This window comes from Zosterops lateralis (assembly GCF_965231275.1).
Source record: "Zosterops lateralis genome assembly, chromosome: 6".
NCBI lineage: Eukaryota > Metazoa > Chordata > Aves > Passeriformes > Zosteropidae > Zosterops > Zosterops lateralis.
In genome coordinates this window covers 16462730-16480799 of record NC_139761.1, presented here as the reverse complement: position 1 = coordinate 16480799, position 18070 = coordinate 16462730, and the positions used below count along the sequence as shown (strand labels likewise).

Sequence of the window (18070 nt, the reverse complement as noted above, 5' to 3'; positions counted from 1 at the left end):
ACACCTTTGCTTCTTCCTCACTGCTAAGCCTGGCCCTCAGGAATTCCAGGTGCTGGGGGCTTTCCCTTGGTTGAAGATAGGGTTAAGGCCAACCTGACACACACAAATTCATAAGCCCTAGAGGGATTCACCCAAGAGTGCTGAGGGTGAACACAGCAGAACAGGACAGGACACTATGTGAAAGAATGAGTGTTACTTTTCTGGATGGCAATAGTTATTGCCCAAATAATCAGAAGACAAGAACTATGAAATGGCTGACTTATTTAGATCAAGGTACTTAAACTCTCTTACAAAAACGGTCTTTAAAACACTAAAAAGTTATGGGTGCAAAGGGGGAAATCCACTAAAAAATGAAGAGCTATTAGACGACAAAAAAACCAAAATGTTAAAAACAAATATTCAGCTTTTTCAGAGAAAGCAGGTCACCACAAGAATTCATCCTGCCTGATTGAGTCATATATGAACAGTGAGGAAAAAAATTTGCTTGGTTTAGTAAATTCAATGCAACAGAAATTGAAGCTGACTGCTGAAAACTCTACCACAGTATCAAAATACTAAGTAGCTGAAAAAATACAATGGCAGAGAAGATTTCAAATGGTAAACACGTAATCCACATGATGTATCATAATAGCATGTAATAACATAGTGTTAGAACTGAGGAGAGGAAAACACCTGAAGTTACCAAAGACAACCCCAAATGGAATGTTAGAAACTTCAAAGAAAGTACTGAAGTGAAGAAATGACACAGATGTACCCACACCTTCAACACAAACCCAGAAATCCCTTATGCTGTGGTAGAAATCTTTGTGTGCTCCTGTGTTGAATGAGGAACACTATTTTGGTACCCTCTGTCTTCTGTCCCCAACTACCCTGCTCCCATCAGAAAAAAAAGTATAAAACATTAGGAAAGGATAAAAAACTCTTTGAAATGTGAAAAGAACTAAACATACTTCCATGTTTTATTTAGCCTGAACAAGTAGAGAACTTCAGAAGAATACAGAGTTAAAAAAGAAATAAAATCAAAAACTATAAGAAGGATGGTAAAGAACAAATTTTCATTATTTTTAGAAACAAAATAACTAAGGCAAATTAAATCATTAGGTATCAGCATTAAAAACTATGCAGAGCACACAAACAAATATGCAGTAAAGCTGTGGAACTACTGTTATATGATACTGCAGCTGTCAAAAATGTAGATGAATTTAAAAAGATTACATAAATCCCTGAGGGAGAGGAAAGCACAGCAAGTGTTGCAAAACTCTGAAGAGAATCTCTGGTTCAGGCAGACCCCAAACTGTAGGCTGCTACAAGCTCACTAAGGAAACCACCACCGTAAGCCTCTCCTTAAGCCATCATGAAACAGAAAAACTAACCAGCTCATTGTTTTGCCCAACCCTTGTAATCACACTACTTTCTCACAGAGAATGCTCAAATATTTCAAACCTGGAAATACAAGTGTGTACTGTCCTGATGTGAGATATTCAAATTTCGTTGGCCTTTAAAAATGCTATAGCATACAGAGCTCCCAATAATCATCATGTGCAACTCCAGATTTCTTTTTGGATTTTTTCCAGATGGGTAATAGAGAGGTTTTAACTACCATACGACACGTGAGCTTTTTTCCTTTATCTGAGTTCTGCTTCAGTTAGTATACAAAACTGATACTGCTCATTTACTGAACAATTCTTTTTAAGAAATTTTTTTCCTGGCCCATTGCACCCTAAGGAATAATGCTTCCCTACTTTACAGAATTCATTCCCTATAAGAAGAGCTTTCATAAAATAAGTTTTCATAACATATCTCTCAATAATGGCAAATAGAGTCAGAATAGGCGACATCTATTTTGTGAGATATGCAGGACAGTCTCTTTCAAGATTTTGCATTTTGTTGCATTCTCCAACTTCATCATTAAGAGAACTCGAGCATACATAAGCCAGACTGAATGGCCACCAGCTACTCATCACCAGTGAACAGTAATTTTATCAGAAATGTTGGAGAACATTAAGCTAACTTAAAATGAACAAAAGCCTCATGACTGTAACACTTGGCTACCTGTATCTTTAATCATGTTTTATAGAAGCATATAATAATGCACCTTAAGTGAGAGAATGCAGTGCCCACTACAGCTTTACATGTAGTATCAGAGAAAATTATCTGGTTAGTATTAATAGCTGCAAGAATCTCTAGAAACTACACTCTTGTTGCCATAAAAGACTTTGCAACATAGAGCTTTGCCATGGTACAAATTGTTTCTTCAGGAATCTGAAAAGGACTGACAGAATGATGACGATTCTCAGCATTTTTATGAGAATAAATCTTAAGTAGCACTATTTTAATCAAATGACTCATAATATATTCAACACCAGAATCTCTGATATCACCACAAGAAATCTACTTAGAAGACAACACTGCAAAAGCAATTTATTTGAGTGGCAGCAAAGAGAGAGCATATAAGCTAATTGCAATACTCTTACCTGACAACTGTACTTCAGTAAAGCTTTTTTAATTTCTCAAAGAGCAACATTTTAATGTTCATTCTCATAAAATCTCATGCACATCTCATCTACTGCCAAGGCAGAAATATTCAGCCAGCAATGTATGCCCCATAATGAAACTCACACAGCCACCAAATATTCACCCCCCAAATTCATTGAAAATACATTAAATGATAGAAAAACTAAAAGACTATATAATATATACACAGACACGAACTTTGTTAGACTGACCTCACAATTCAAGAAAAATAAAATTAAAATTTAAAGAATTGTTATCAGCCTTTATGATGACTAAGAGATTTCACATCATTCACATTCATACCAAATTTGCACTCCATTTGTGAGATACAAAAATATACAAATTCATAGTAATGTATCGTAAGTATATATAACCATACATATACTTAGACATAATTATATGCAAGCATTCATATTCAGAGTAATATGTATCATCCTTCTAATTAACAATTCAGCAGGTCATTAGAGTATTCTAAAATACACACCTGCTGAAAGACAATGACTTAAAAACATGAAGTATTCTTTGCTTCTTTCTTTTTTCTGTATACATGCAAGCACATTAAGGCATTGCACTGCACCAGCTGATTCTTACAGAGGAAAAAAAAGGCACAATTCTTACTGTTTATAGCACACTGGATAGTTTCTGTGGACTCCTAAATTGATCAAAACTTTACACTTGCAGCCAGACAGGTTTTCTTTAAATTAATCTTTACAAGTGCTAATATAAGCTACACCACTTTCTTAGAGCGCTTTTTTTACTGCCAGTGTAAGAATAATCATGAGACTACAAAGAAAAAGGCTCAGAGGTACAAAATATTTAGAGATTTCAATAAATTTCATTGTATTTTTGCATATATGCCTAATGACACCTTTGCTCTGCAATTTGGATTTAGATTTATTCTGCCTAAGGAATTTGAAAGCAGAACTCTCACTGTGCTAGCATCAGTCTATATGAATTAAAAATTGGGATGTGACAAAGTTAGAAAAGCATATAGCTCTAGCAGCTAAAAATGGGGTGAGAAAGCCAAACAATCCTTAACAAAACCTCAAATAATAGCATTCTAAATATTTCCAATTTATTGTCTATGACTAAACTGTCAGAAACAAGACATTCTCTGCCATCTTTCCTTAGATTTCAGATAGGCAAGAATCATTAATGGAATTTTTTTGACGTTAATACTTACTCCAAGAATAAATTCCCTGTCCCACTAAAGAAATGAGTGACGATTAATATGAAAGGGAAAAAGTGACCGGAGAGGGTAAGTTGCATCTTAAAATGTATTTTATATCATTATCTTGCTTTCGTTTCTTTTTTGCTTTACCTTTTTTTTTTTTCAAAAAGCAAATATTATTACAGTAAACAGTTATGGTAGACAATACATGCCTAACTTTTTTTTTCATTTTTAAAGCATGTCAGTTTTTAGAAGGCAGCTCTCAAACACAAGACAATCTACCACTGGATAAAATGCCATTAATTTTTAATTATTAAAAAAATTAAGGTGAATAATTTTCTTCAAAAATTGTTTAAAAAGTACTGCACGCCACTGAAGTTTGATGAAGTCAGAACAACTAACCAAGAACTGCCTGGGATTATCATCTTATTCTCTCCTTTCCTTCTTAAATGTAAGACTGTTTTTGCTATTCTCTCTGACATTAGTTCCAAAAGAATCTTTGCTATTGATCCCCAATTTAATGTACAGATTTTTTCAAAATTCTCTGATGTATGAAAAGGACAAATTTGTCCAGGTTCTTAGACTGAACACAGCCCCCTCTTTTCAGTCTGTTCTTCATGCAGAAAACTAATTTTCCATTTCCAAGCCCTGTCTCCAATTAGCCATCCCACCCATTAGTATACATTCTAGCTGTCCTCAGCAGAAACTGAAGTAAAATATTTAATTGGAGTTTGGAATTATTTTTAGGCATTCACTAATTTTGTTTCACTCTCCTGAGCACAGTATCCCCATTTCTTTCTTTTTCCTACTTTTATGAGAGAATATTTTATATTTTCTTCAATATGCCTTGAAAGAGCTAACTTCCTTTCTCTGTCTTAACTTTACCAGAATACTTTCTGACCTCTGAGATGAAACTAATTATATTTTCTTGTATAAAAAGATTTTTGAGATGGTTATTTAAATCTGACATTCATCTGATTAATTTTGTTCCCTTCATATGAATAAATCTTTTAGATTCTAAGGATCTTCCACATACAAGGTGAATATCCTTCCCACATAAGCACTTAAATCCAAAAGACCACATAAAACATTCCCTCATTTACAGTAGTTAGAGTCTTGTTTCTCATTATGGTTTGTCTTCATTAGTGGATTGTAGTTCAAAAGGTTGAATGGATTATAAGTGCACATGCTCAAGAACCAATTGTATTGTCTCTTTTTAACCACATTTGAAAGAGTGAACGAAAGTGGCATTCATTAAAGCTCAGTAGAAAAAAAAGGAATAATCCATTGGTAGAAAAATGTATGAACCAGAATGCACTCTACAGTGTTTTGTTATTTTAAAAACACATTTTCAAAGAATGAAGCAAATAAGCCAAGTGGGCGTGCATAAATCAACACAGCCACCTTCTCCTGTTGTTCCTTTCCTGGCTTTGGGAAGCAATTAGATTACTTTGCTGAAAAGTAACCTTCTTCTATAGAACAGAGTCTAGTTTTCTTTGTCACAGGGAGAAAAGCTTTAACTAGATAGGAGGGACAAGCTGGAAACATGAACATGGACAAGAAATCTGAAAATTCCATATTAGCAAGGCTATACAGTAACAGAAAAAGAAAAGGACTTATGCAATTTCAGAAAGTGTATACTGAGCAGAATGCGGGCCAGTCAGAAATGAAGCCAGTAATAGTTTGTCCCCAAAGCAACAAGCACACTATTAACAGCTTCATTAACAGTGGCACACTGTCATGTATTTCATTCTACTGATGTAAAGTGTTACTAATTTCTTCAATGGATAAGTTTATTTATTACTACCCCCTTAATGCAATGTAAAAGGATCCAACCCAGACTTCTGCCCCCTTGTCTTTCCACTGAGACTCAGGTCAAATGAAGAAAGCATATAGAATGATAGAATTTTAATACCAAAAACCAAAATATAACAAGCATGCTTCCAATTGAGTGTATATATTAGAAGAAAACAGACAAAAGAATGTAAGAAAGCAATTCAAATTAAAGAAAACAGTAAGTATGAAATTATGATAAGCCATGGCATGAAAAAAGTTATGACAAAAAATGGCTTCCACAGGAGAGACATCAGCACACACAAATACTATTTCTAATAATCTTAAACGTTTATATTTCTAGAACATAAAGCTTAAAAATGAAGATTTAAATAAACCCTCACTGCTGTTACCTGAAAAGAATCACCATTGAGTCTGTAAGAAAGTATCACAATTACATATCCTTAAGCAAGGTATCATTTAATTTAACACGTTTTAAGTATGTTCTATGGTTATTCCAGTTGCTTCATGGCAGAAAATACTTAAAATATTGTAATTACTTTAAACAGCATCTACAGTCATCACTTAATGTAACTGTGAGGTGACAGTACATTCTCCCTTGCATTACTGTAGATCAATAAAGTAATGGTTTGAAAACGCTGCATGCTGCCTAACTCTGCAGTGAAGCATTTTAAAATGGCATCACAGATTTATTTAGCATTAGGCATATTACAGTACTATCAATACTACCTAAAAGCTCACACCAGGATAAAGCTTTCACTGCCAGAGTAAAGATGGCTTTTGTCTATTTGCTTAAAGCAATGACTAGAATGTTTCTCAAGTTAGGAAATTAAACTTCATCAGCAAAGAACATCTTAGGGAGATTGCAGAATCTCTGCTATTGGAGGCTTTTAAGAATGAAGCACCACTAGGGGTGATGCAGGTATAACTGACCTGACTTGTGTCTTGGGCCATGCAATTAAGGGACCTTTTCAAGATCCAACCTTTTTGGAATCCTGTTTTCAGCAATTCCATGTGACAGCAAACATTGCCAACTGACAGATGGTCACTTACCCTAAAGCAAAGAGAACTAGCTCCATTCTGATCAGGTCATTGGCATTTAATGCCCTCCAGTAATTAGTAAGCAGCAACCTCTGACACATCTAGTGCATGACCCTTGGCTATCATAGGCCTGAGACTGAACAAAACTTCTTGACTGCTCTGACAGTCTAGATGTCTGAAGCAAAAACCTCTGGCTATGATCAAAACTGCGTATGAAAAAAGTGGGATAAAAAAACCAAAAAAGCAAACACTACAACAAATGCCAACTGTTCTTCCTACAAATACCATTCCAAGATACCCAAGGAGTCCTTGGATTCCTAGAGCTTGCAGGAATCTTTTAATCAGTTTTTGAAATAGTTTGAGATCTGCTTAGACAAAGGACATTTCCGGAACAGCAAGACTGCTAGAACAAGATGAAGGCAGACAGTCATGCTTATTCAACTTCTTTTTTTACTTCACATACACACAGAGTCAACCCCATTGTCAACCCAATGAAGCAGCCTTTTCTGAAAGGGATCCCTCAAAAATTATCCTGTTAACCTGAGTGAATAGAATAGCTTTGCACTGCAAGCCTAACAATTACCTGCTACGGTTAAGAGTATTCCAGGAAAAATTTGGCCAATCTGTTCATGAAGAAAAGAAGGCATGGGAGATAGCAATGAATGACTGACAACAGTTTAACAGAAAGATGGGACATTTCAGAGGTACTGCCTAAAGACAAGAGGAGATTAGGCCACTACTAGTCTGAACTTGAAGACTGACCCTTATGAAAACCACCAACTTACTTTGTACCCCAAATGCAATAGTTGGAATATCAACGTGATCTCAGACCAATGGCAAAAGTTAACAAATGGACAAAATTTAAAAACTTTACAAATCCAGCCAATGTTTCCATCAGCAGGAGAGAAAGACATCCTCACATAAATGCATGATTGCTTATATTTTCATTTTTGTCAACCCCACTCAGATCCACACTGATCATTTCAGAAAATCATGATTGCTTCTACCCAGGAATATGCAACATTTGTCTATGAATATTAAAGCTTCCTTGTATCTACCTCTAACTAGTGAAGTTTAACAGCAAGGCTTCAATTTTTTTGCATGTTAAATTTAAACTTAAAAAAACTTACTTCAGAAACAGAAAAATATCCTCTCAGGTGATTTAACAGCTTAATTAATTTCTAAAAGAATCTATATGACACTAAAAGTGAAAATCAAAATCCTTTGCTCTTTTCAGTGATGTCTTAGGGAATTACAGCCTCACAGCCAGCCATTAATGGCTCATAACATCCAAAAATTTAATATCATTTAATTAGCAAAACACTCCTGGCGACCTTGATGATAGTCCACATTCATGATTATCCCAATCTACTCAACAATGCCTCTGACTTAATACTGACCAAAAAAGATAAAGTGTAAACACCCTAGAAAGAATAAAAGCCATTAATTTTAGTCTGTATATGGGGCTGTGTGTCCCTTTAGCAAAGGAGAAACAGTTTTTTTGTTCATTGCCATCAGTAATCCTACAACACCCTAAAAATCTTCAACACTGTGCTGAAATCCACAATACAACAATGAACATTATCCATCTTAAAAAATATTAGGATCTGACTAGGATAGAAAGTTAGGGAGCCAACAGCAACCCTAAATGGATTAGTTAAAAAATGGAGCATCTTAATAATTTATTAAAATCACATGTTTTTTTTCCCAAACACTCTGAAAACTTAACATAATTATCAAGATCATGTCTTAACTCTGGTTTTTCACAAGCTATATTAAATTGTCACAAATTTTCAACCATATGTTTTCTTTTTTTCAAAAAAAGTGTGTCTTCAAAAGTGCTGTGCTAGAACATGCAAACTCAAATTTTGCATGGTATCTGTGAAAAAAAAAAATTTGAAAAAAATATGCTATGCAACACAAAAGTGCTATCTTCCTAAAGAATGTTCCAATTAACCAAAACCTCAGCTAGAAAACAAAATCATACATACGGGTAATGCTTCCAAAATTTAACTTAAAAATAGTGCATCTTACCCCCTGTTCCAAGAACCTTCAGGAGCTCAAAGTTTTCAATGCCAACTTTCTCTGCATGGCCTGTTAAATTTGCTGAAGAGGAAAAAAAAAATCACATCAGATATGAAATACACCAAAACATCACTGACATCTTACCACAGCCTCAGTAAAACCAAATTAGCAGATGAATTAAATAAGCAGCTCTAAGAAGAGAGCTTATCCCAATTTCATACTGTATTCAACTTGAAAAGCAAGGGAAAGCAATTTTCTTGCTGCCATCAGTGTACCTGAAGGTGTAAAATCACAGAGCAGTAACTGAAGCCCATCTAGTCTGTATACACCATCTTGCAGTGTATCACTGGGCACCTCTGAAAAGACTCCAGTTCCATCTTGTCTGTAATTTCCAATCATAAAGTTACAGACAGCAAAAAGACCATCCCTTAGCCCTGGCACCCCAAATACTCCCTTTTTTGTATTATTATATGGTGTTTGGGATGACAAGCAGAGCTCCAACTGTTCACACATGTAACACAGGATTGTTAAAGACTCTCCATTAGTATCAAGTAAAAATGACCTTAAGTCTTCATAACTCACAAGTATGGAAAAATCTTAGCTGCTACAAAGTTGTGACATTTGTTGCACAGTCTAGAAGCAGAAGGTTCTATGTTTATACAAATCTATACCACTTTGAGTACTTATTTTGTCTAATACACATTTTTCTAAGCAGGGATGTAAAGACCTCTGTTTAAAAAAAGGGGGTTGTGCAGGGTTGGTTTATTGCTTGTTACCTGTTTTTTCCTTTTCCTAAGCTCCTATAAGAAAGCCTTAAGCAGTTGCAAATTTTCCCCTCTTTCATTCCTATCATAGTATTATGCACCCATTGGCATCAACATGACTGCAGACCATTCAGCAAAAGCCCCCACTGAAATGATCCGGGCCAAAAAGCAGCAAGACAAAAAAGGAACTAAATTTGATAATTCACATCCAAGTTCAGCTCCCTGATCCACTTTACTGAGGAGCTTCATAAGCACAAGTAAGGAAGCAGCATCAAGTATCAAGTGGGTCAATACCCACCACAGCAGCTGAACTGAAGCTTTCCGTGCTACTTCTGATTGCAAACAGAACAAACACTCCTGTTACAGCTACATCACAGCCACTGCTTCAGACTGCAGTAAGGAAGCCACACTCTCGTGCCAATAAAGGAGTTACAGCAGGTAAGGCAAACCTAGACCGAGTTAGTGTCTGTACAATTAGGGTATGTTGTGTCACAGAAAGTAAACTGTCTTCAAGCAATTTAATATTACATATTACTCTTCTTAACAAGTACTGAAAATGGTACTCAACAGTTTCAAAACACTGTCTTTCCTGCCAGGGACATTAGAAGTCTCAGACTATTCTAAAGAGACCAGGGCTAGAGTATCCATTTTTTAATGAAGGCGTGGACATCACTGAAGAATTCAGGACACAGAAATTCTCTGAACACCAGCTAAGTAAGTGCTGAACTCAGGGTGGAAATGTTTTCACTTCAAGATCCACTAACTTGAATATTCCACGATGGACTACTCCAGAAAGGTTTCATTATCTCACACTCTTTAAGAGTGTTAGCAGAAGGCTTTTCAATTAAACACCCTTCTAGAAAGCAAAACAACCACTTAATCCTGCCATATTCTTGGAACTGAATAGAAAGAGTGGAACTCAGAGAAATGCTGCATCTCCAGTACCATGCTGAAGATTTGCAGTGCTGGCTGTGATCCTAAAAAGAGATCAAGTCTTAAAATTCAATCCATTAATCTAAACTGTACCATAAACTCACATTCAATAACATCAGTAAAACCTTTTCCACTTTCATGAGGCTACACAATAAAAAGCTGAGTGCCATCTAGTTTGAATTATTGTGTACTCATTTCAATGTGAGCCGTAATTTTGCACTCTCCACTTAATTCCAATTTACTTCCACTCAGGATGCTTAATGGCCTTATTGTAAGAAAAAAAATTAAATGTCTTGAAGGTTACCATAATATTATTTTCATAATAAAAGGAGAAAATTACTCCACAAATAAGCACATGGTAACTACAAAATAAGACCCACCCTATTCTTTTTACATTACACTGAGGAAAAAAGCCATCCCACAAGACACCTAAAGGATGCTGCATAAGACACATAAGTAAGATAGGACACTTGGGACAAACTCTCTCACAATTACTCCCTATAAAGCAAGAAGTAAAATTATCCTTAATTAAAAAATAAGAATAACAAATCTTCAAAGCTATATGAAAAGATTAACAAGTCCCAGAAAGTGCTCCTCCCAATGTTGCCACATGGCAATGGTTTTGCTCCAAGAGCCTCAGTTGCAGCGCTCAGTCCATCTCTGAAGTCAAACTTGCAAGAAAAGCAAGCTGAAGAGCCAGTTTCTGCCATTTTCTAATGACACCCCTACAGCAGATGCAGCACTTTGACACGTTAGCAGAGATGAAGTGCAGTTTCTCCAGAATGAGAGTTGTGATTCCAACATCTCCTTCAACTTGCTTTCAGAAGCATAAATCTCAAAAGATCAATTATTCTACCCACCACTCACTCCCTGGAACCTGAATGACCATTTTTGGAGGACCTTCCACCAGGGATGCTTTCTGCAGTCACGAAACTGTTTCAAGACTGAAACGTGTTAAAAGGTTGCAATAAGACCACTACTACTACTATGACTGACAGAACAGTGAAAGGCTTCTCACACCTCACAGACATCACTGTGCTGGAAATGGTATCAGAACCCAACCCAACAATTGCCTGTACAAACTGCACAGCCTATCTGTAAAGACTGTAATGGGATGGACATTGGTGCACAGAAAGCAGTTTCAAAACCAGAAAATTTACTTCTCCATGCACTTTTTTCTTCAAGTGTCTGGACACATCAGCTGAAGAAGTGCACCAAGGAATGGAACAAAGTTTGGATAGGAAGAGAAGTACTGCCCAAGCCAACAAGATGAGAGTTTCTCCACAAATAATATGAAGCTACACATGACACTAAAAGGGATGGTTGTACATAATGGGAAAAAAAAAAGCTAACAAATCCCCTTGGAGATTATCTCACTGCATTGGGGCACAATTAGAAGAATCCTGCATTTACTAATGTTCTACTGTAGTCCACACCAATCAGCATTGCACCCCCATGGTTAAAGTGTATGCAGCTGAGGGCAACGGCAAGAGATAACACATCAACTCAGAAACAAATAGTGAATGGAAAGGCTGGGACATCATAGTATTCATAAAAACAAAGAGGAAACAGAGATATTAGTCACAATCATCAGTAGAAAGAAAGGAAACATCCAGAAATACTACCACTGCAAAGACAAGCCTGCCTCTACATGCAGGGACACCAGTGCACAAAGACCAGTGCTTTCATTCTCAGTCCCCTGGAAACAGCCTGTTTATCCAGAATAACATTTCTCCTTGAAGGAAGATCTCCAGATGATGTAAGAGACAACTGCACTACACCTGAACTTTGAGATGGCCAAGACTGAACTAAGAACTGTGCAAGCTGGTACTGTGCAATGATTCTATAAGCTTTTAATTGCACTTCTATGATCTTGAGAAATAATATTTCAACAGTGTTTGTTTTCAAGTTAAAATGTGTACTGTCCTCTGTTTCTGGACTCTACTGCATACAGCTCTTGATGTAGACAAACAAAGCTAGAACTTCTTCTACTGAACTAGATCAAGCTCTGCCTGAAAGTTGAAACTTGTCTCTACTATTCTCTGCAATACAAGACCAATTCTTCAGTTTTATTGAGCAGAACAGTGAATCTCAGGCAATTTTAAGAACAGAGAAAACAAGAAGGAAAATGAAACAGAAGACATTCTGCAAAATTCCAAATATTAAGATACAACATCTAGTATCAGTATCAACTTGATCTTAACCATACCCACGGTTCATCCCCACTCATCTAACAGATCTACTTAAGTCACAGCATCAAAGAACAGACGTTGTTTTAAAACTTACAAGTTTATGCCTTACTCAGAGCAGAGAGGGGGTGCACACTCCTTTTAGGGGGGGAAAACCCCAACACTATGCAATAGAAACTACATAACTACTATTTGTTAGACATGGAAGAAAATGCATTATGTTATACTGTTTCTCTGCCATATAGAGTTGTACTTTGTTACTGGTTACAGCAACTTAGAACTATTTCTGCAAGAAGTAAAAGTATCCTAAAGTCCTTGAAATCTGAGAGACCATGGCCACCTACTAAGTGTCAGGTCACTGAACAAAAGCACCATTTAATCAGCTCAAGGTACTACCTTATATGCTTAAAATGGAATTTTGAAACCATAACATCTTAAGAATATTTTTTGTAGGCAAAAGAAAGAATGTAGAGCAAAAATAAAACACAGATTTCTGAACTCATGTGAAAAAAAAGGAAATGCAATTCATGTTGCTTTGAACTCCAGGGTATCAGTTAAGGGAACTAGGCTGGTAACTGCTGATTCTCTAGAATATTGATGCTTAAGGGTAAGACCACCTGAGCTGAGAAAAAAATTTAAAAACTTGAAAAACAAATGGAAAAAATTCAAGCTCTCACAAAGCTGCTGATCCCATTCTAGAATTCTTGGAAGCCAAACTTTACACAGCCAAAGATGACAAAGACCTCTGAAGTACGAGCTAATACAGCACGTATACATGTATGTATAACAACATGCACATATACTGCATGGACTAGAGTATGCGGAAATTCAGAACCATAAAATGCTCTGGAAAACACAGTAAGAAACTGTCATTGCCATCATGAAAATACAAGATAGAAAAGCATCCCACCAAAGATATTACTTGCATATGGGAAGCTGAAATAAATATAAAAGTCCAGCTATCTGAGATTAACGATGCAAACTCACAGTAGTCTGAACTGGAAAATGCTCCATGGTAAGATCCATTTGCATTCAGCAGCAGCCCTTTCTCTCTTACAGAGGTGACTTCACTACGAGGTTTATCATTACTGTGAGCTGAATCACCATGAGGTCACCAAGACTGAACCCAGAGGCACCTCCATGGTCAGCTAGAAACTTAATGTGTAGCAACACTAAATGTCACATAATTGCAGAAAAAAAAAACCAACCCCACAAACAAAATGTAATTAGACAAAATGCTAATTAATGAAATTGCTATAGATAATCTAATGCTGAACAGAGTTGAAACAATCAGATATCTAAAGATTGCGTAAATCTTCTCAAACAAAAAATTATATCTAATTACAAGACGTGAATCAACTTCAGTTTTCTGTATCAATAGTAATAAATGAAAACATTTATAAAAATTTAGTCACAGACACTTTGGACACAGCATCAAAAGTAGCAGACTACAAATCAACAAAAAAAGAGCAACTGATAACTTACATGTTGATGGAAGATATTAACATATTTGTTTATGCAAACTTAAGAATTATCTTCTCCCAGGTAAAGCTTTTATAACCATCTGTCCAAGCCAGCATAAAATATTTACAGATGTCAAGAAAAATGAGAAGAGGAAACAGTCACAATAGATCCCAAAACAAAGCACAAACCCAAATAAACAGCCTGCATGTAACATGAGTCTTTCACAAACCAGGTCATCTGCCTATCTACAGACTGAGTCAGAAGCAAAGAAATCTCAGTAGAACTTGCACCTCATTGTTGGGATTCTGGGGGGAGAGGAGACAGAGAGCATGTTTACCGTAAGATATCAAATTATGCAATGATGGGGATACAACAGGAATATTTACATTTAAAATAGATTGGGAACACACATCCTCAGATACCCAGGCCTTGGTTAAGGAATTCCAGCAAGTGTTCTTTGCACCGCCCCTTCTGAATAAAATCCTAAGATATATTAACATGGCATGTAAGACTCCTAATTCTTTTGTGGAATTGAGCTTTTAAACCAACACGTTTAGAATACATTGGATCAGAGCTAATAAACAAGCTGACAATGAAGACTGCAACTATTAGTCCTCATTTTAGACATTTTATAGAACATCACTGAAACAATGACAGCAAAATGATCAGTTGTACCAGATTCTTGCACAGATCATTTTAGCCAGGTTTGTTAGGCTCCAAAGCCTGAAGGGAAGAAAACAACAACAACAAAAATCCCACTCAACAAAAACAAACAAACAAAAGCCACAAATACAACCCAGGAATGATCAATAGCCACCCTTCTTCATAATCAAATCTACCAGAAGATAAATAACAATTAATTCCTAGACTACGAAGTATTTTTAGAAAATACTGACTGCATAAAGACTAAAATCCAGATATTTAAGTGGTATTAAAGATGATTAATAAATTTAAAATACTCTTTGTAGTTCCCACAATCCAAGAAAATGTATATTTTAGTGCTCAAAAGAGAAAAGTAGAAGTAAAAGCAATCCAAGCTTTGAAACAGTCACCTACTAGTACCTCCTGATCCCTAAAGAATATACAGTATTATTGTTAATAATATTAACATATTATATATCATATATATTGTTTGGTATGTAGTGTCATAATGTAACATATATCTGTATATTGTAAATAAATAAAAACAAATGTCTTACAGAAAATTGTATTTTAAAAGTATCTTTTAAGTCTCAATGTTTCCTTTTAAAAATAGAAAAAATAAAAGAAAATAGAAAAAAAAAATAGAAAATAAAATAAAATAAAACAAAACTCTACAGCTGCCAGCTACCTCCACAGCGAAGGCTGAATTCACAATTCAGTGCATTATTCATTATTTTTTTTAGTCATAGGAATTTTCACAATTCCCTAGAATGTAAACATGAACCTTCCAGTTAACAAATAAATCCAGTCTAATTTACGTTCACATTCAAGAAGGTATAACCACGAATTTGCATTATTAAACCCTTTAGATAACCCAGGTGGATTTTCTGAAGCCTTTTATAGTTTCATACTGAATTATAATTTGACTCCAGGGGAAGTTCCAAATTCTTCTGCCTTTGGAGTTCTGCAGGCCGTTGCTACATTAACTTCTGGGCTATAATGCCTTTTCTCACGCATGTCTTGCAAACTGCAAACTAAAGCAAGTTCCTTGGCCCAAAGATCGTGATAACATTAAAACAAATCCAGTACCCTCTTCAAAAGAGACTTGCTAAAAGGAAAACAACAACACTGTGAAGCAAAACAATCTGTGTAATATAGAGCCCATTGCCCACCCATATATTCACAGAATGTCTCCAATCCCCTTGAAGATCCCAGTTTTGGTAACCCCAGCCTCTACCTGGGCAAAGCAGGGAGTTCACATGCCTGGCACAAGATGGGCAACCTCCTAGGCAGTCATTCACACACATTTAAGGTATAGGATACTTTGATTCTTTTTTCCAGAAACCAGAGGAGATGAGGAGGAAATCTCACTCTTAGCTGTTCTGTTCCCTTCTTATCTTCTGACATCACAAGCCTTTTCTTCTCTTCCCATATCCTTCTCTATCATGTAAAATGCTCCCTCTGATAGGGTTTATGTTTGCCATTGTTCAGTTCTGAAGTATTACCAAGCAACAGAAATGTTAAGATGCAAGAGTGATCTTTTTTCAGTGTAAATAATATGTATATTTTAAGGTCTGCAAAAAAGATTAAACCTTACCCTGAAAGTTAGCCTTCAAAAAATAAAACCTTCCCCTTTACAAGAGTCCAGAAATAAATGCTAAAGAAAATGTCATTTTCTTATTATTTTCACTGGAGAGCTTCAGTGAGAATCAGAGTCACCACTTCCTACTATTTCAACTTTGGCATATTTTTGCTTCTACTTCCTCAAAACAGATTCCACTTTCTCCAAAAACTCGTTTTCCTTCCCAAAATGAGACAAGAAAGACAGTAACTATTCTGAAGTGGCTGAATTGTGAGCCTTCGATCAAGAACAAAAAATAGCTTGGGTTAGGAAAAGAAAAAAAACTTGATAAATATATTAGGAGAATATCATTATTAAATGACATGTGTCCTAAAAGTTACTGCTTTGTCTTATCTGCAGAACATCACATATACACACGCAGAGCAGTGCCCAGTATTTGTGACAGAGCACATCACATGGTATCACACAGAGGCACTGCAGTGTTCCTTCCCTATCACTGACCCAATCTACATGCCTATCAAGTGATGTTTTTCCAGCAATTACTTTTTGGTCATACAACAGAGGAATTTCATGGCTCAAAGACTATGAGATATAAAGCTAAAATTAAACCTGACCCTACATATCAAAGCCAGCATTGTAATTTCAAAGTCAAAGTTTAAAAGAAGTCAAGCCACAGTATGATAGGGTTAACAATGAGCTGGTCTATGTAGCAACAGCACTGCATATGCTTTAACTTAAAGCATTTTCATATGCCTCTATATTTGCTTGGAGCTAGCAACAATCATCTGTTTCTTTCTTTAAGATCCTTGTTTCATCTTAAATTCAAATAGTAAAGTATGTTCGTTTACTCACTTGACCATAAAAAATTCCTGTCCCTAACTTACTTCATACTTTTAGAGCAATCTCAAGACCAAGTAACTGCAAATGCAAAGTGTAACTGTGGGTTTACCTGATTGATGTGAATTAGTGAGCTTGTAACCACGGGGTTCAAGTAACAGCTTCCACAGTATGAAAATAAAATACTCCCTTCTCAAAGAAGCCACTATTTCTACTACAATAGTAAATTCCTTCAAAGCACTCTGGAGACTGACCTATTTTCCATCTGCCAACTGACAGCTACTTTTGATATGTAATTCTAAATGATTCAATTAGTCACAGAGCTAGCACCATTAAAGAAAGAATACAGAGATGACAGGAACACTGGAATCTAAACAAATTGCATAATGAAGGAGATTCACGATATCGAACATATTTAGGAATGACAAAGATCCACTGACTCCAAATTCTAGTTCTCACCTGTCCTCTCACACTCTTTCCCAAAACGAAGCAAAATTAAATAATCATGCTGCATGTTTTAAAGTTGTGATGGGTTGACTCTAGCCAGAAACTAAGCATCCACACAACCAGACCCAGTACAAAAAACACCTTTGAACATCTAAAGTATCCTACAGCTTTATATATTTCTGTATCAACAGAACTGACTGCAACTTTTCTCCTCAAATTATTGTATCTCTGTGCATCGTATAGATAAATTCTGAAACAGTATCTCCATACGTCTTGCACGGCAATGACACTATTGACACCTTCAGCAGTAGGAGTCTCCCAGGAGTACACGACAGAGCAGCTCCCTCCTCCACCCCGATGCTCCAGAAATAGACAAGTCATTGCTAGAAAGCATTTTTTCAGAAAGCAGAGGTTTCTAAACACTGAATATGGAGAAGAGAATAAGGAGGGGAGAAGCAACTTATTCCTACTAAACTGAATTATAGAAGCTTAAAAAGACAAACAACGTTGAGAATTTTTGAAATAGAAGTGAGAATTGGTACTTCATACACCTATATGATCAGGATTAAAATCAAAGTTGCTTATTATGGTACATCAGACAGTTCTTTGTCTAGTTTATACAAATGTGTTTATTCCTCAAACTATCTTTAAATGACAATCCCTCAGG

General features: G+C 36.0%; 1 protein-coding gene across 2 annotated transcripts in view; it reads right to left on the bottom strand.

The window, feature by feature from the left end:
• The window catches only part of RPS6KA5 (ribosomal protein S6 kinase A5), a 69881-nt gene that overhangs the window by 50235 nt on the left and 1576 nt on the right, over positions 1 to 18070 (bottom strand). For both annotated transcript variants that reach the window (XM_083863905.1, XM_083863907.1), the window contains exon 2: positions 8555 to 8626. In XM_083863905.1, the coding sequence (XP_083720031.1) occupies positions 8555 to 8626 (72 nt within the window). The remainder of the gene's footprint in view (positions 1 to 8554; positions 8627 to 18070) is intronic.